This window comes from Equus caballus, chromosome 7, assembly GCF_041296265.1.
Source record: "Equus caballus isolate H_3958 breed thoroughbred chromosome 7, TB-T2T, whole genome shotgun sequence".
Lineage (NCBI taxonomy): Eukaryota > Metazoa > Chordata > Mammalia > Perissodactyla > Equidae > Equus > Equus caballus.
This window is the reverse complement of record NC_091690.1, coordinates 1,410,433-1,429,595: the sequence shown is the minus strand read 5'-3', so window position 1 is coordinate 1,429,595 and position 19,163 is coordinate 1,410,433. Positions and strand designations below refer to the sequence as shown.

General features: G+C 60.8%; 1 protein-coding gene across 7 annotated transcripts in view; it reads right to left on the bottom strand.

Moving 5' to 3' along the window:
* DOT1L (DOT1 like histone lysine methyltransferase) overlaps positions 1-18,108 on the bottom strand; it is a 66,872-nt gene extending 48,764 nt beyond the window's left edge. For 2 of the 7 annotated variants that reach the window (XM_070272415.1, XM_070272420.1), the window contains exon 1: positions 17,923-18,056. Coding sequence is in view for 5 of the 7 variants with exons in the window: in XM_070272414.1 (XP_070128515.1) it covers positions 1,211-1,254; positions 17,923-18,003 (125 nt within the window). In the remaining 2 variants the exon portion in view is untranslated. Of the gene's footprint in view, positions 1-1,210; positions 1,255-17,922 lie in introns of all 7 variants that reach the window. The other 5 variants (XM_070272414.1, XM_070272413.1, XM_023644351.2 and 2 more) reach the window with 5 other exon arrangements.
* Between the last annotated feature and the right edge of the window lie 1,055 nt (positions 18,109-19,163).

The following is a 19,163-nucleotide window of genomic DNA, read 5'->3' as shown; positions in this document are numbered from 1 at the left end:
GAGACAGAGGACCGCCCACTGGAGCACGCACTCTGGGGCGCGGACGCGAGCGCAGGCGGCCGGCGCAGGGCCCTTCATCTCAGCCACGACGCTCCCACTCCCAACAGCAGTTCTTTAACCTACACGAGCAAGCGACCCGACAACACTGCTGAGTGGGTTCAGGCCCAGCCAATGAGATTCACACAAATTCTGTCTCCTGACCCCCAAACGACCTGGCAGGGAGGCACAGCTCAGCCTGAAGAGCAAACCAACAGGCTCAGGGAGCCCTGGGTATGGTCCCTGCAACCAGGCGGCAGGACGAGGACTCACATCACGGAGGGGCCCACGTCCTGACTCTTTCACAAGGTACCACCGCCGGGCCCTGCCACCGGCCGCTGCAGCTCCTTGAGGACAGCATGGTGTGTGGCCCTGGCAGTGGCTACGCAGTTGGGGATTTTAAGGGACAGAGCAAGAGGCCAGGGCCACACACACACACACGCACACACACACGCACACACATGGCTTTACTGCGGGTGATGAAGAAGCTCGGCGTTTCCGACCATGGAATATCTAAAGCCCTGAAGCTGGGAGAAGTCCACACAGCGGCCATGGTGGCCCCCGTGCTCGTTCCAGGCCCTTGAGTCCAGCACAGGCAGAAAGCCCACGAGAAACCGAGGGCGGGCGGCCTCCCTCCTGGCCCCTGTCAGGGTCGCCAGCCCACACGCCCTGCGCCCTTCTCTGCACACTCACGGAACGGGCCGCAGACGGGCGCCGGGGCCCAGCAGCGGGGGCTGAATCAGCAACAAACCCAACGGGAAGAGAGAAGGAAACACAGGGAGAGGGGAGGAGGGGAAGCGGGGAGGGGTCCCCCGACACCCTGCCGGCCCAGGGTTTCCACCCCCTTCCACGGGAAGCCGAGGCTCAGGGAAACACCAAGACCCGGCGCAAGTCACACCCAGACGACCTGCACTCCTCCCACCAAGTGGTAGCAGCTTCCCCAGTCTTCTCGGGATGCGGACGCGGATCACGAGAGGAGCAGGGCAGAGCGGGATGAAAGCGGGACCCTAAGCCCGAGTCCCTGAGAGAGCAGGGGGGTGGCCCTGGATCCTCGGGCCCCTGCACAGGAGGGCTGGGGGCTGCTAGGAACTCAGGAAGGTTAGCCCCCTCGAGGCGCGCCCCCACGACCCCCCCCCCCACAGGCCCAGCCCAGCAGGCTCGCACGCGCACTCACCGGATGGTCTCGATGATCTCGTGAGCAGCATCGTGGTGCTTGTCCTGAAAGACAAGGGCACAGGGTTGAGAGCAGCCCAGCGGTCCCTCCACCCTCCGGTGATGGCGGGTCAGCGGTCCCGGGCGCAGGGACCAGAGGAGGCAGTCGCAGCAGCCCCTGGCCTCCCCATCTCTTCACTCCCCACTCCCCACACAGGCAGGCCCTACCAGAGAGCCTGCCCATGGCACTGGGGTGCTGGCTGGGCCCCCTGCCCACGCAGGACGAGCTGGCCTCGGGGAGGGCCTGCGCCTGTGGCGTGCTCCTTCCCCAGCAGGCAGCAGGAAAGCGGCCTGGGATGGTGCCTCTGCCCGCCCCCTCGTCTCCCCAGCTTGCCCCCAGCCCCTGCTGACTCCTCACCCGCACCCCACCAGCCCGGACGCCACAGGCTTGGCTTTGAGCTACTGAACCACTCTGGCCCCCGCTTACCCTTCCCCATCTGTAAACGGGGAAACCAGTAACACGACCACACCACCGGGAGAGGCGTGTGGTGGTCCTGCCGCCCAGACGCAGACACCTCCCACCGCCACTGATCCTGCAGGGTGCCCGCCGTGCCCACCGCGGGGGGCTCGCCCTGGCTTCTTCCTCAAAGAGGGAGCTCAGGGGTCACTCCAGGCCTTTCACCAGGGTCTCGGCAGCCAGCCGACCCAAGACCTCACAGAAACCAGGGTGAGGTGCCTGGCGGCCTCTCTCTGCCTGCGTCCTTCTCGGAGGTGCCTTCCGCACCAGTGAAGGCTCATCCCCGGGGAGAGCAGGCTGGGTCACCGGAGAGGACGGGCTCGGAGCCAGCAGCGAGCAGTTCACGCCCAAAGATGCCAACAGCTGCTCTGTCGCAGTGACTGCGCCCCTCAGCCCAGCCCACACGTCCCCCGCTCCACAGGACAGCGACCGCAGGCAGAGACGCCTGGGGCCCGGCTGGCAACGCCCGGGAGGGCCTAGGACAGTGCCCCGCACGGTCCAGTGCTGAGTGACGGCATCCAAACGGCTCTTCAAGTACCCTGGAGTCCGAGGCCGCCTTCCTTTAGTGACAGCTCTGTCGAGACACAATCCATGCAGGATGGAGCACACCTGTCTCAGCACACAATTCGGTGGCTTTAGGACAGAGGTGTGCAACCATCACACTAATTCCAGAACATCCTCATCACCCCGTCCCCAACAGCAGTCGCTCCCCATCCCCACAAGCCCCTGACTACCACGAGCCCACCCTCTGTCTCTGTAGATGCGCCTGTTCTGGATATTTCATATAAATGGAATCACACACTACGTGGCCTTCTACGCCAACCCTTATTTTTCAAGGCAAAGGAAAAACCAACCTGTTAGTGTTCTTAATAATATCCTCCAGTTTACTCAGGATCAAGGCCCAAATATTACTGGGCCTCCTGTCATTGGAGAAGGTGGGGGGCGGGAGGGAGCGGACACGGGCCAGCGTAGGGGACAGCCTCGCAGGCCAGTGGTTCCCAACCTGGGGGCTCCTGAGCGGCAGTGCCAGCACCCCCTGCTCAGTCAGAAACTCCGGCTGGGGGCCCTGATGGGAACGAGTGGCCCCAACACCTTGTGGGAAGTGTCAGAAGGCACCAGGCCAGCTCTGCTGGGCAAGGGGGACAGCCTCAGCCCGAGTTCAAAAGGTCTGAGAGGAAAAACAGGAAGCGGCAAAAAGGAGAGGTGGCCGCAGGCAGCAGGCACAGGAGTCCCCGGCCCAGCACCCAGAACCCCTGGCTTCTTCGAGGGCGACATGGAGATGGCAGGCACCCTGGACCTCTGACACGGGGCCTGGGCTTTGCCCATGGGCTGTTCCAGCCTACACGACCCTCTCCAGGTCCTGGGAGGGTCATCTGGCTAACGTAACAGCACCCACCACAAATGGTCAGGAGGGAGGAGCCGGGCGACACCCCCAGGGAAACGCTAGTCTGCTCAATGCAGACACATCTGCAAACCTGCGCATCATCAAAGCCTGACTCCTCTGATCCGAGCATCAGAGGGACTGACGGGCCGCCTCCCGAGGCCCGACAAGGCCTCACGGCACCTCCCGATCATTTCTGCAAATCCACCACAAGGACAAGGAGATGGTGTGGTGACAACCAGAGTGTTTGTAAACAAGAAAGAAACCACAACTCCGTGGGGGCCGGCTCCGTGGCCAAGTGGTTAAGTTCATGTGCTCCAGCTTTGGCAGCCCAGGGTTTCACCGGTTCAGATCCTGGGCGTGGACATGGCACCGCTCGTCAGGCCACGCTGAGGCGACATCCCACATGCCACAACTAGAAGGACCCACAACTAAGATATACAACTATGTACTGGGGGGATTTGGGGAGAAAAAGCAATTAAAAAAAAGAAGATTGGCAACAGTTGTTAGCTCAGTTGCCAATCTATAAAAAAAAAAAAAAAGAAACCACAACTCCTGAGGCTCCGACCGCTTGTCCAGGAGGCCAAACCAAGGAGCACCAACATGCACCCCCGACAGCACCGTCCTCAACACAGGTCTACTGCATGCACCGAGTTCAGGGCGCCGCAACTACCGAGCTCGCCCATGAGCTCAGCCGTCTACTCTCTAGGTCCACACCCGCCATCCGGCACCAGGCAGGTTCAAGGCCCAATGTCAACAGCAGCAGGTGGCTGGATCCACGGTGCTTGGGAGAGTGGGTGACACACTGGCGGTAATGTGACACCTCCACTGAGCTCAGACGGTGCCGATCCCTCCACGTACGTACGCAGCCAGCGGTCCTCCCGAGCACCAGCCCGTTTTGCAGATGGAGACACCTGTGCCAACCTGCCGCAGGTGCCACGGCTCCTGCGAGGCTGGGAACCAAGGTGGGAAGCGAGCCCAGGAGATGCCGCGGCGCCCCTGCCTGGAGGGCACGTGCCCACCCCTGGAGCAAGCCCTTCAAACTCCAGGGGAGAAAGCAGGGAAGTCGGGCTCTGTCACAATCAAACGTCTTTTATGCTTCAAAGAACATCATGGAGAAAGTGGAAAGAAAAACCTCAAAATGAGAGAAAAGTTTTGCAAATCGTCTATTTGGGAAAAGATCTGTATCTATTATACATGAAGAACTGTGACAACTCAATAACAAAAGGACAAATAAGCTCATTTAAACACGGGCAAAGGAACTGAACTGACAGTGATACAAAGAGAACATTCCAGTGGCCAATAGGGACATGGAAAGACGCTCGAGCTCCTGAGCCAGGAAGGATGCAAAGCGAAACCGCCAGGACAGCCAGAATCACGGATGGGGGGCCGGCCCCGTGGCCCAGTGGCTAAGTTCACGCTCCACTTCAGCGGCCCAGGGTTTCCCTGATTCGGATCCTGGTCATGGACATGGCACCGCTCATCAGGCCATGCCGAGGCGGCACGCCACATGCCACAACTAGAAGGACCTACAACTAGAATATACGACTATGTACTGGGGGGATTTGGGGAGAAAAAGGAAAAAAAAGAAGATTGGCAACAGATGTTAGCTCAGGGCCAATCTTGAAAAAGAAAAAGACGGACAATGACAAGGGTCAGCAAGGCTGTGGAGAAACGGGCACCTCTGGCCCCGCCTGGTGGGGATGTAGAAATGTGCGGCCACTGTGGAAACAGTCTGACGCTTCCTCAAACGGATAAACAGAGTTTCCGCACGACCCAGCAACTCCACCCCAGGTGTCCACCCAAAAGAAACGAGAACGTACGTCCACACACAAGCCTGTACGTGAATGTTCAAGCAGCACGATTCACAAGAGCCAAAAAGTGAGAACAATCCAAATATCCATCAACAGACGAATGGATAAGTAAATACAGCATATCCACAGGCTGGAGCACGACGCAGCCGTGAAGGGGAGCAAGGCCCTGACACAGCCACACGTGGATGGACCTGAACACACGACGCTCAGGGGGAGCAGCAGACACAGAAGGACACACAGTGTGTGACCCCATGGACGTGAAACGTCCAGAACAGGCAGATCCACAGACAGAGAGCGGGCTCGTGGGGCCAGAGGCTGAGAGGGGGTGGGGGTGACTGCTATGGGAGATAGGGTTTCTTTTGAGTGACGGAATGTTCTCAGATTGACAGTAGTGATGGTTGCACAATTCTGTGAATACACTACAAACCCGTGCACTGCACACTCTAAATGAGTTGTATAGTATGTGAATTAGAACTCGAAAAGGCTGTTAACAAGAACCCACAGGCATAAGTGTCGTCTATCATTTAAAGGCCCCACCCCAGCAGGAAAACAGTGCGTTTATAAGACACTCACGCGACTAACCCACTCTGTTGCTGGTCGACAACGTTTACTGAGACCCAGACATACGGTCTTGGCTCCGGCACCCACTGGCCCTGCAAAAGCACAGAAGACGCCAGGCTGTGTCGCAAGGTCCACGGAAGAGACGATCAGACTCACACAGCAAAGCACACAGGAGAAAAGCAGCCACGGGGATGCTGAGGGCAGTGAGTCTGAACTCCCAGCGCTTCTCCCTCCTGAATCACTCTCTCTAGGAGCAGTCCTCTGGAGAGGCCCCGTGGCGAGGGGCCTCCCGCCAGCAGCCGTGCGAGGGAGCCATCCTGGAAGCGGCTCCTGCAGCCCCAGTCCAGCCCTCAGACGAGGCAGCCCGGCCGGCCTGTGTGTTGACTGCAACCTCGTAGGAGACACCAAGCCAGAACCACCCAGAACCATTGAGTCTGCTCCCAGATCCCTGACCCTCGGAAACCGTGGGAGTAATAAACGTGTGTTGTTTTAAGCTGCTAAATGTTGGGTCGATTTGTTACAGCAATAGATAACCAATACAGATTTCGAGTTAGGCTGATCAACTACTTGGGCGCGGCCCACGGGAATGAATTTTACAGGAAGCGGAGGACTCGAGAGCGACACTAGAAATGCCCCTCACCAGGCGTTTCTGATTCAAGTCACTGCCATAAAGCTACAGAAAGGGGGCTCACTCTGGGGAGACTGCTCCTGAGAGCGTGTGCCACGTGCGAGCACAGCCAAGACCACAGCGCAGAGGGGTCCCTGCGGGGCTGGGGTGGGTGGTGCTGGACTCCACTGCCTCGCCCAGTCCTCAGAGAGCCCCGAGGCAGCCAGTCCCAGCAACACGCTCACCTTACACGGGACTGTGCTCGAGCCCACAGGGCTGGCAGGCTGGGCTGACCCGCAGCCGTCTCACCAGGCCCGAGCCCGTGCACCAAAGCAGGCAGGCCTGGAGAGCGCTGGGGCCGGGAAGTGGGGCTCCTCTGTGCCGAGACGGAATCGAGCTTTCCTAAGCTTTAAGAACAGAAAAGAAGGAAGAAAAATGTTCCAACTGCACCTCCTGAGATCTCAGAAGGATCCTTTCAGGGACTGGCCAGTTTCCACCCTCGGTCCTGGGACGTGTAACCGAAGATGCCCTGGTCACCATCGATGACTCAGAAGCTCTCACGACTCCCTGGCCGGGGCTCTTCTCACCACCCGACTGGCCCTTAGAACAGAGGGACCCAAGAGCCAGAAGCCGACCTGGAAAGGTCGCACTGACAACAGCCCGGAGGAAGCCTGGATTTATGAGCAGCCCTCGTCTCATTACAGAGCAACACACACACCCCCACTCATCCTCTCCTCCAGCGCAGGAGCCCTGGAACCCCCGGTACGACCCAGCCCTCGTCTAATTACACAGGGATGGCCCCCACACGCCTCCCCCAGCACGGGAGCTCTGGAATCCTGGGTACGACCCAGCCCTCGTCTCATTACACAGGGACACCCCCCACACGCCTCCCGCAGTGTGGGAGCCCTGGAACCCGGGTATGACCCAGCCCTCGTCTCATTACACAGGGACACCCCCCATACCCTCCCCCAGTGCGGGAGCCCTGGAACCCCGGGTACGACCCAGCCCTCGTCTCATTACACAGGGACACCCCCCACATGCCTCCCCCAGTGTGGGAGCCCTGGAACCCCGGGTACGACCCAGCCCTCGTCTCATTACATAGGGACACCCCCCACATGCCTTCCCCAGCGCGGCCACGCTCCCAGCCCAGCGCCGGCCCATGCCAGGAACTCCCGCCTGCTGAGTCAGTCTCCTCTCGCTAGTTGCGTCGGAGCATCTCATGCAGCAGCTGAGAGGTGCTGCCATGTAAAAATCTGTCTCTCGGAATGGGGCTAACTGGGAAGGCTAGGGATGGGCACACGGTTCACCAGTGCCTCCACGTGGGGACCATGTGGAAACGCCCCTAAGTACAGCTGTGCCATCTTAAACTGCACACGGCCCAGGGGGTCACCATCACGCCTGGAGATGATGTGAAACCCTCTCCCCCTCCTGCTACTGCTCAGCTCCCCAACTCAGGGAGGGCAAGAGGCCCGTGGTCTGCTTCTTCCAGACGCCATCAACCCTCACGTCCTCCGCACCACCAGGTACAGACTGCATGTGGAGGGGACACACAGAGGGGCGGGGCCGGGTGTGGGGAGTCCCAGCTGTCACATTCTGCAGGTGACCAGGTACAGACTGCATGTGGAGGGGACACACAGAGGGGCGGGGCCGGGTGTGGGGAGTCCCAGCTGTCACATTCTGTAGGTGCCCAGGTACAGACTGCATGTGGAGGGGACACACAGAGGGGCGGGGCCGGGTGTGGGGAGTCCCAGCTGTCACATTCTGCAGGTGTCAGGCTTGACAAGCATCAGGGTCCCCTGCAGGGCTCGTCAGAGTGCAGGCTCCTGGGGCCCACCCGTGAAACGGGAGATTCAGAGGGTCCTGGGGCCCGGGAAGCTGCGTTTCTAACAAGCTCCCGGAGGACGCGGAGGACGCCGGTCCAGGCCCCTGAGAGCCGCCGCCCTGAAGAAGCTGGAGGCCTGCGCGCCGCGTCCCTGCCCGCTCGGGGTGAGCTCACTGGCAGCGCTCCAGACCTGGCCTCCTGCTTAGGTCAGGGCTGCAGCTGGAGGCGGGGAGGGACGTTTGCACCAATCCCCTGGGGAAGTGAGGACAGCGATGGCTCCTGAACACCCCGGAGACAGAGGACAGAGATCTGCCTGGGCCTCAGGCCCCGCGACACGTGCGTGCTCCTCCCAGCCACCCAGCAGGCTGCAGGGAGACGTCCTACAGTGGGGGCGCCCGCTTCCCAATCTTCGGGGCGCTGCTTTCTTTCCTGGGGGTTCCACTCAACTCTGGGGCCCGGGGTGGGGGCAGTAGGCCACTCCCTTCACACAGGGTCCCCAAAGCCAAAGCAAGTGGAACAAGATGGCAGCTGGTGCAGACCACACAGACTCAGGACTGGCCGTCACACAAGCATGCTGCACAAGAGGGCCCCTCACAGGCACTACGTTAGTGGACACAGTAGGGCCAGCCCGGCCAGGGCGGACACACAGGCAGCGGAGGCTGTGACATGGGAACCACCATGGACAGAAAATGTGACGTGTGGGCAGAGTTTTAAAAAGCAGAGAAGGACAAACGGTGGAGATACGACATCAAACGTGGGGTGACAGAGCACGGCAGGAGGTCTGTCATCTGTCCGTCTGTTTTAACAGTAGGGCTCTGATAGCAGAGATCCGAATAGAGGGGAGAAGGGATATGGTGCAAAATCAACAAACATCCAGAAAACTCTCAGTCCGGGAGGAAACCAGAGGCAGAGAAGCCAGGCAGGTGAGCACAGAAGGCTGCAGCCTGTGAGTGTGAGCCGCGGTTGCGCCTCACACGGGGCGGTGCCACACCCAGGAGTAGGGCGCAGGGGGCGGTGGTGAGGGTGGAGGGCGAGCGTGGTGCGGGCACCTGCCGGGCCCAAGTGTTCAACAAGGGATACGAAACGAGTGACTCTCACACAGGGGCGGCAGGGAGAAGCCAGGCTGCACATCCAGGGTCAGATGTCACAGCCCCAGATGAGCGCAGGCCCTGGCAAGGGGAGCACAGGCGACAGCAATGGGCTGCTGCCTGCCCGGGGAGCTCCAGGGAGGCGGTGGACGCAAGCCCCGCCAACCGCACCCGAGGACGGGCCAGGCCACAGCCAAGGTCCACAGGACAGGGAGCAGCATCGTAATGCAACGCAAAGCAGAGTGCACTGTGCCAAGGCCAGGGGCGGCACAGGCAGGAGGCCCAGGCCAGTCAAGTGAGCCGCGTCTCCAGCAAAAGACTCCAAAACCCGGAGAGTGAGCAATGGTGCTGACACAGAGCCCTCCCGGGGCTGACGGAGGCTACCGGGTCAGACAGGAGATGCTACGGACTGAACGCTTGTGGCCTCCCAAATTCTCATGCTGAAGCCCTGACCCCCCACCCCCGCCCCCGTGGGATGGTGCGGGGCCTCTGAGTGATTCGGGTTAGATGAGGTCATGGGGTGGGGCCCGCGATGGGATTAGTGTCCTTGTAAGAAGAGGAAGAGACTAGAGCTCGCTCTGCACCGCGTGAGGACTCGGGGAGGGGGGCCTTCTGCAGGCCGGGAAGAGAGTCCTCACGAGGAGCCGACCCTGCTGGCCCTGATGGTGGACTCCAGCCTCCAGGACGGTGAGGAACTAACGTCTGAGGCTTAAGCTGCCCAGCCTGTGGCATCTTGTGACAAAGACCCCCAGGACGCAGGCGGTAAACGTAGGCAGCATTCACAGGGTGACTCGAGAGAGGAAGGGGGTGAAGAGAAGCCAGGCCGAGAAGGGCAGCCTCCAGGCCAAGAGCAGAGAGGAGGGCACAGGCGGAGAGCAGAAGTCCAGCAGGGAGCGGCAGCTAGGAAGGCGCAGTTTCACCCGGAGCCACAAACGGTGCCAACGAGGGCGAGGGTGGGGGGCCGCCATGGGTCAGCAGTTACTGACTCGCGCCACGCAGGCTCTTGCAGGCTGGACCTGGAACCCAGGGGGCGGGTGGGCGTGCAGGATTTCTAAATTCTGAACTAAGGTGCCGGGAGACTCTCAGAGGTACCCCCCACCCCGCCTGACAAAACATACACCCCAGGAAGTCCCCCTCCTAAGGATCCCTGGGGAGAGACGGCCCCTCTTGGGAACGGGGGCGCTGGGCAGGCAGACAGCTCCTTGCATAAACCTCCCAAAATGCAGGTTTGCATTAGTACACATCCGCGCTCATTCCCTGCTCCACGACGCTCTGCAAAGGAACCAGGCTCCGCGGAGAAATGGCTGGTTCCAGAGCTGGGGCAGAGAAAACCCAAGATGAGCCTGGACAGCCTGTGTGCCAGGCAGTAAACATGTGCCCAAAAGGGACGCAGGCACGCCGAGGACCCAGGAGGCAACCTGAAGGCGCTCCCAATGGCCAACGCCAAACGTGAGTAACACGGTGATGACAGCTGGATTACGACCCAGAGAAGGAAGCAAATATCCAGGAGCCCACATCAACACAAAAACGTGTAAACAAACAAGTGGAGGGAAGAGGCAGGTTCTCCTACAGAGGAATCCCAGCGAACGGGCGGGAGGAGGAGGGAAGCAGAAAGCACTATTGGGCTAGTGGTCTGGCAACCGGTGCCGGCGAGAACCGCCGCCAGATGCTAAAATTCATGCGCCAAACTTTGAGGACCAGGACACCTGGACGGCCTCATGTATCTCCCCCAGGATAAGAGAGAAAAGCAAGAATTTCACGGTGGAGGGACTCAGAAGATGCCACCCTAAGCAGGGGTCAAGGTCAATACCGTCAGGAATAAGATGCATGGACAGGGGCCTCCCGATACGCCGCACCGAGGAGGGCACAGCATCCCGTCTGTGGGACTCCTGCGAAGAACCTCAGCCCCAGGGGGAGGGTCCCCAGACAAGGCCACATCAAGGGGCGTTCTGCCAACGGCTGACCACTTCTCAAAGTGTGCGGGTCGGGAAAGAGGCCGCCTTTCCTGGAGGACTGAAGGACCGCTGCAGATCAGAGGAGCTCAGGGGCCCGACGACTAAACGCAACGGTGACCCGGGACTGGACCCCGTGGCAGAGAGGGACGAGGAGTGGCTGAGTCAGTAACACTGTCCCAACGTGAATTCCTGGGTGGACCCTGGTACCGCAGGCAGTGGAGTGAGAGGTACAGGAACCCTGGGCTACCCTGGCAACTCCCTCTCAGTCTAAAATCCTTTCCAAGCGAAGTGTAAAAAGCAGCACTGGGGAGGCAGCCCGGTGGCACACTGGTTAAGTGCACACATTCCGCTTCAGCAGCCCAGGGTTCACCGGTTCAGATCCCAGGTGTGGACATGGCACTGCTTGTCAAGCCATGCTGTGGTAAGCGTGCCACATATAAAGTAGAGGAAGATGGGCACGGATGTGAGCTCAGGGCCAGTCTTCCTCAGCAAAAAGAGGAGGATTGGCAGCAAATGTCAGCTCAGGGCTAATCTTCCTCAAAAAAAAAAAAAAAACAGTACTGAAAGCTCAGATCCAGTCGCTTCACGAAACGAAGACAAACGAGAACCAGTGCTGCCAGGGTCAGCATCCTGCTGGGCTGCAGCCGTGCTGAGAGCCACCCTTCCCAGAGACCTTCCCAGTCACTGAGAGTGACACTTCCTGCTGCCTGTTTCTGAGACAGGGATGCTGCGTGGTACACAGCACACTCGGTCTCTTGATCGTGGTCATCATCCCATAAGCTTCCCAGCGCCTCTGCCCAGCTGGAATTTTACATTCGTCCACACTGACGAGCAGGGAAACTGTGACACGCACATACACGCACGTCAGGGATGTGGTACACGACCGCCCGAAGCTACTGAACGTCTCAAAACTCTTGTGAGGTCGGTCCGCTGTTTTAATAATCACCCTAGATGTCATCCAGAAGCTTCCCTCTCATAGATGTTACGACGTGGCCATGTGACAAAGTGAACGCTTGGTCTCGACTGCTTTAACCAAGGAGCACAGCATCAGGCTGAGTTCACATTAATTTATCGTTTATTCTTAATATGACCAACTCAAGGATTTACAACGATAAATCATCACTCACCTTTACCAGTTCAAACTAAGCAAAAACCCAAAAAAGAGAGGCCCTGTGTCCAAATAAATGAAGAGGGAAATCCGACTGTGGGACAGCCTGGCAGGGGAGGGGCTGACCCCCTAAGATCAGCCTGGAGAGCAGGCAGGTGGCCGTCGGTCCCCAGAGGGGCGGCGACACGCTGGGAGCCCACCCGAGGCAGAGACTTCGGGGGTAGGCGAGGGGTCAGGTTGTGCCTCAGGGCACAGCAGAGAGACGGCAGCCGGGAGAGACAGAGCGACCGGCGGTGCGGGCCAGGCTGAAGGTGGCGGTCAGACGGCCGAGGCGGCAGGGGACAACAGATTAGTGGGGTGCGGCAAGAGGAAAGGCAGGCCCCCGTTCAAACAGCCAGCAACTTGAGGATGGTGACAGCAGACGTCACACCAAGCTCGGCCCTGCCGCGTAGAGGCGTGCGGTCGGGACGAACAGGAGGCTGAATCCACCTGTGCTGCTTCTGGACATGGGACCCCGGGTGGCTCACCTGACCTCTATGCGTGGCGCCCTGGTCTGTACATGGGACCCCTGGGGACGCACCTGTGCTGGAGAGCCCTCCTGAGTGTCCCGGGGCTCCTGCCCTAACTCTGCTCTCAGTGGGCTGGTCTTCAGACATCAGAGGCTCTGGGCCTGCAGCCCGTGCCAGGGAGCAGCACAAGGAGAGAGGGCGGCCACCAGAGAGACTTCTCAGTCAGTTACTTAAGACCCACACAGCGACTATGGGGACACCCGCTGGGGACACGCTGCTCCCAGAGCTCAGGGAGGAGCACGGTGTCAAACGCACCCCTAGAAGCTGCAGAAAAAGTCAGCTTCCCCCAGGCAGTGCTTTTCAACTTCACTAGTTTTAAGAACTATGCGTACATGGCCCCCAAAATAACGTCACGCTGCAAAAGGGGACAGAGGGAGCAGGGGGCAGCGCCAGCCTTTCTCAGGGCTTCTGAGTCCCTCACCTGTGACTCAGCCCCGCTCTCAGGGGATGCTTTCTGCTCAGATGAAGACAGAGGTGACAAGAGCCAGCAATGACTCACCAGGAAGGAGGGCTCAGCCAAGCACGAGGGGACACTCGGCGAGCCACAGGCAGCCCAGGGGGACATAATCCCGTTACCCATTCTAAACAGATCACAGCCAACACAGCCGTCCAAAGCAGAAGTCCTTCCAAGAGAGAGGCCTCCGAGCCGGGCCACATGCCACCGTCTCCTTCTGCTGGCGGGCAGCCCCTGGAAGCCCCTCCCCACCCCGGAACAAGGAGTGTCGGGTTTTTAAGCGACAAAAGTGTTATGGCAGGGCTAACATCTGCTGCCAATCCTCTTTTTGCTGAGGAAGACTGGCCCTGAGCTCACATTGGTGCCCATCTTCCTCTACTTTCTATGTGGGACGCCCACCACAGCATGGCTTGACAAGCGGTGCCATGTCGGCACCCGGGATCCGAACCGGCGAACCCTGGGCCGCCAGAGCAGAACGTGCGAACTTAACCACTGGGCCGGCCCCGAGTGTTGGGTTTTTAAGCGACAAAAGTGTGATGAGAGTTAACATCTATCATACAGGCGAGGCGGCAGAGCCCTCGACCTCCCAACCTCCAGGTCGTAAGAACACTAGGACGGGTGGCCCCGCTGCAGCACCCAGGTGCCGGGCTGCAGACGGCAGAGGGACCAGTCAACACAGGGGCCCTGCAGCAGAGCCCGCAGGCGAGGCCCTGCCACAGGGGACAAGGGTGGGGAGAAGAGAGGATCGGGGAAAGAAAGAGAAAGGCAGGTCAGGAAGAGAAGGAACCAGAAGGGCAGGGAGCAGAGGCAGGCGAGACAGTGAGGAGGGTATGCGGGCTGCGGAGGGCCGCAGAGAGACCCCTGTGCGGCACCCCCCGAAATGTGGCAGGTCCTCGGTAAACACCCGAGAATCACTCAAGGCCACACAGACGCGGACTAGCAGGAGCCCGGCTGTGGGAACGGCAGGGACAGCTTGAAGGAACAGAGGAGGCTCAAGGCGCCCGGCCTGAGTGAGAGAAAGGAACCGGGAAGGTGAGCCCACGGCCGGGGAGGCCAAGGCTCGCTCCCAGTGGGAAGAACGCGCCAGAAGCCCCAGGACGTCAGAAAGAAAGAGCAAGAGCAGCTTCCTAAGAGGAGAGCTTGGGGCCGGGACCTGGGGACGCGGATGCAGCCGGTTAGCACCCTGCGGGCCCCGCATTCAAAAGGGGACCCCAAAATGCTCTGTACCTTGATTGGCCCAACGTCACCGATCTAATTATCTTGTTCTCTAGTTTTGTAAAATGTCACCACTGGGGGACACTGGGTGAGGAGAACATGGGGTGTCTCGGAGTCATTTCTTACCACTGTGGGAGAATCTGTGATTATCTTATATGTAAAAGCATAATTAAGAAAAAAGGACGGAGGTCCCAGAGGGTCCGGGGCCCCTGCAGCTCGGCCACCACCTCCCTAGTGACTATCCCAAGTCCCCGGCTCCCTCTGGCCTCTCTCCATCAGGATCTTAAGGACCAGAGCGTGGAAACAAACAGCCACACGTGGAATTCACGGCTCTTCCAGGCCCCTTCCCCTTCTGAAGTGGCTCCTTCACCTCCGCGACGTGGAGGAAGGGTTAACCAGCCTTCCACCTGAGCGCCGATTACGCACGACTCACTCAGCGGAGGTCAGATCAGAAAATATCTTCTGAGTCACAGGGAAGGATGGCTCACGCGCCCGCCCACTTCTGCTACTACTCACTGACCGAGTTAAGGGCATTCATCAGAGAGCGTGGGTTCCCCGGAGGCAGCAGAGGGTGGGGACAGGCACGCTGGGGCCGCTCCCCGCCCACGGCCTGAGTAAGTCCCGAGGGGAAGGACCGCCACCTGCCCTCGCAGGCTCTTGCCCTGCCGGCCTGGCAACCCACGAGACCACTGACTCCCTTCCAGGCTGAGACCTCATTTTCCCACCAAAAGGGCCGAACTGCTTTAGAAAGGCCACCACGAACTCTAAGTGGCTGTCCAGGAACCCAAGTCACCGAAGGAGCGAAACTCTCCCTGCCTCCCCCTCTTATTTGTCAATTGTGAAAAAGAACACCCATTTCCGCGGCTGGACGCTTCCGAGTGTGGACAGTCACGGCTGCCTGCACTTCCTCCGAGAAGCCACCACACCTCCCCCAGGGCAGGACGGCCAGCCCCTCCCTCTGGGACGCAGCGATCCATCTACACCGCACTCCAACTCTGCCGAGCTTGTGTTTCCAGATCACCTACCCTCCTTCATTTACGACTTTCTGGAGAAGGACATTGTCTACTGTCCTCCGTGCCCGGGAACAGTGTCAATACGCAGGACGTGCCTGCGGAATGAATGAATCAATGGACAAACAGGCTCAGTCGTTTCACACGACCGGTCACATGAGTCATCTGACCTTCTGAAAAGTTAAGCTTCTAAAGTAGCCCAATTTCTAAATGTGCTCATCGTCGAGTCATCACAAATACGAGCTCTTACGAGGCAGCGCCCCCTCGTTTCCTGTGAGAAAGCAAAATTCCTCAGTGGGGACACGGGGGGTGAACAGACGTCACCACCACGCCGTAGGCAGGCTGCTGCTCGCACTGCAGCTGGCTGAGAACTTCCCCGGGCCCGCCCGCCCGCTGGCCTGGTGGCGGGACAACCACACCAGGAGAGGGCCTGCTGACCGCAGGCGGAGCACCCAGCCAGGCGGGCAGCACACACTGCCAAGCGAGGCCCGGGCCAGCGGGGGAGGCGCTCTGCATTCAGAACCGCCCGCCACTGGAGAGCCAGGTCCCGCCAGTGCCCAACACAGGAGGCCTTATTTACAACAGGGAGTCAGTCACACACAGTGTCCTCGCTCCATCCCGAATAACAGACAGAGAGGGGGACAACGTGACCGTCTCCAGATGAACTCCCATCTTAGCACCCAATGCCCGGATGCTGGGTCACAGTGGGTTTCTTAACTCCTCCAGTACTCAAAAATACCAATTTCTAAAACACAGAAATGTCGTTAAACACACACAGTCCTACTCCGGAGCATCTTCCCAAGTGAGGCAAAAACTCAAGTTCACATCAAAGCCTGCCCTGGATGTTTGGAGCAGCTTTATTCGTAATCCCCCCAAAAGTGGAAACATCCCAGAGCAGGCGAATGGATAAACAGGAAAGTGGAATAGGACAGGGCAAGAAAAAGGAGGGACTCGTGAGGCCGCAACAGCACCGATGAATCTCAGACAATTCTGCCCCGTTTTGCTGGGTGAAAAGCAGCCGGAATCAAAAAGCCGCATGCTGTTCATTCCATGTCTCTGACTTTCTGAAAAGGCACAACCGCTGGGGCAGAGAGGAGACGACTGGTGGCCTGGGGTAAGGGGCCGAAGGGACGCTGAGGGGTGACAGATAGCTCTGCTGCCCGACTGCCGGGGATCTGTCCAAACTCCTGCAACTGCCGCTAAGGGGAGTGAACCACACCGCATGTCAGCTGAGGATCCAGCAATAATCAAATTTTAAACAACGCACCGGCCAGCCTCCCAGCGCACGAGGAGCGCTGGCTGCGCCGGGGAAGGGAGGCGGGGGGGCCGGAGGACCGGTCCGTTTGAAGGCTCTCCCCGCTTTCCGTTTCCGTCGCCTTGGACGTCTCCCCGCCCTGCCCACCGCCGGGAGGAGCTGCCCAACCAGAAAAGCCGGAGCCCAGAGCCGGCCTCACGCCCGGCTCCAGGGCCAGGTGCCAGCACCGGCGCCCGGGCGGTCCCTACGCCCAACCCCGCCCCCGGCCGCGACGTTTCCAAAAACTGACACGCTCGGAGCGCGCGCGAGGGGCGGGGCGCGCGGGCTTCCCCGCCGGGTCCCCTGGAGGCCCCGTGTCCCCCCCCCCACTCCCCCACCCCGTAAGCCGAGCGCGCGAAAGGGCGCCCCAAAGACGCCCGCCCACGGCGCCGGCTGCGCTTTCCCTCCCAACGGCACAGCGCCCAGCCCGAGCGTGGACCTGGGGACACAGACACTCGCCCCACGCCGCCACCCTAGGGGCCAGAGGCCGGGACGCCCGCGCCGCGCCCCGCATATCTGGAATCGCCCCGGGGACGCCTTTGTAAATTTCCGCTCGGCCTGTCATTTTCCAAGGGTCACTCAAGATCCGAGGGACGGAATGCCTGGTTTCCAAGGGTCCGGCCAGCCCACCCGCTCAAGATTAAGGGGACAGAATATCTAATTTCCAAAAGTCCGGCCAGCCCACCCACTCCAGATCGGGGGACAGAACGCCCCGTTCCCAAGGGTCCGGCCAGCCCACCCACTCCAGATCGGGGGACAGAACGCCCCGTTCCCAAGGGTCCGGCCAGCCCACCCACTCCAGATCGGGGGACAGAACGCCCCGTTCCCAAGGGTCCGGCCAGCCCACCAACTCCAGATCGGGGGACAGAACGCTCCGTTTCCAAGGGTCCGGCCAGCCCACCCACTCCAGATCGGGCGACAGAACGCCCCGTTCCCAAGGGTCCGGCCAGCCCACCCACTCCCGACCGGGGGACAAAATGCCTCCTTGAAATAGCCGGGAGGAAGGAGGAGGAGAGGGTATCCTCAAAAATAAAAAACCCGGGCGCACTGACAGAGCAGGGAATAAACTCCCCAAAACAAGAGAGAAACCCCGAACGTCAAGACGCAAAGTACAGACGGGGGAAACCGGGGGGGACCGGGGGTCCCCGCCCCGCCGGGGCAACGGCAGCCGGGACTCGGGCGGCCCCGGGAGGCGCGGGGGTCCCCGGCGCCCGCCGTCCGCGCGCGGCTGGAACGGCCGGGGCCCCGGCGGGGCGGGGACGGGGGTCCCCGGAGCGGCTTGGGGACGCCGGGCCCGGGGTGTCGCGGCGGGGCAGGGGCGCGGAGGGGCGGCACTCACGTAGACCGGCAGCGGCCACGGGTAGACGGCGGGCTCGGCGCCCACGGGCGACTTGAGCCTCAGCTCCAGCTTCTCGCCCATGTCGGCGCGCTCGGCCGCCGCACCATGCTAGGCGGGCGGTTGGGGGAGGGGCGGGGCCCGCCGGCGGGGGCGGGGCGGGCGGGCGCGGAGGGCGGGCGGACGGGCGGGAGGCTGGGTGGAGGGGGCCCGGCCTGGGCCTCGGCCGCCGCCGCCGCCGCCGCGCTCCCGTCCGGCCCCCGGCTCCCTCTTTGTGGTCACAGGCCCGGGGCCTCCAGCGCCGCCGCCATCTTGGGCCGGCGTGAAGCGAGCACAATGAGCCGGGGGCCGGGCCGAACCACTCGCCGCGCGCGCGCGGGGGGGGCCCGGCGCGAGGAGGCGGCGCGTGCCCGCTGCCCCGCCCGCCGCGCCTCGCGCACCACCCCCCCGCCGCCCCGCCCCGTGGGCTCGCCCGCAGGCACGCACGCACGCACGCACGCACGCACACACGCGCGCACGCGCGTCCTCGGCTGCCCTCGCCCGCCCCCGCCGGCCCGGAGCGGGGACCCGGGGAGACCCCACGGAGGCTGGAGTGACGGGTTCGAGCCCCGCCCTCGGAGGCCTGGCGCCGGCCCTCCCTAATAAAGCCATAATTCCTGATTAAACAGGTTGGGCCGAGTCCCGCCTCCGCGCCCGCGCAAAGTACACGATCTGCTCCACAAGAATGCCGTTTAGGGAGCGTCTATTAGGCGCCAGATCCGGGGCTCTCAGCATGGGCAAAAAGGAACGACCCCCCCCCCACCACCCGCACAGAGCTGCCGTTTTAATTGGAGTAGTAATGACAGTGATCGTGGGGGAAAATAAGGAGAGTATCATAAATGCCACGGGGATAGTGACTCTGATATGTCCGCTCCGCTGGCCCCGGAGCCCACAAACGTTATTCCTGATGTGACCCGGAGGTATTTTCCAGATGAGAGTAACATTTGAATCAGTCGACTTTGTGTAAAGGAGATTATTACTGCAATAAGGTGGGTGGGCCTCGTCCAATCAGTTGAAAGCCTTAAGAGAAAAAAAAAATTAATTTTCCCAGAAAGAGGACTTCTGCCTTCAATGGCCTCCAACTACAGCTGCAGGGTCACATCTTCCTTGGTGTCCAGCCTGGGGTCCCACCCCAGAGACGGCTGACTTGCCCACTCTACAGTCAGGAGGGCCAATTCCCTAACATAAAACCCTATCTATGTATA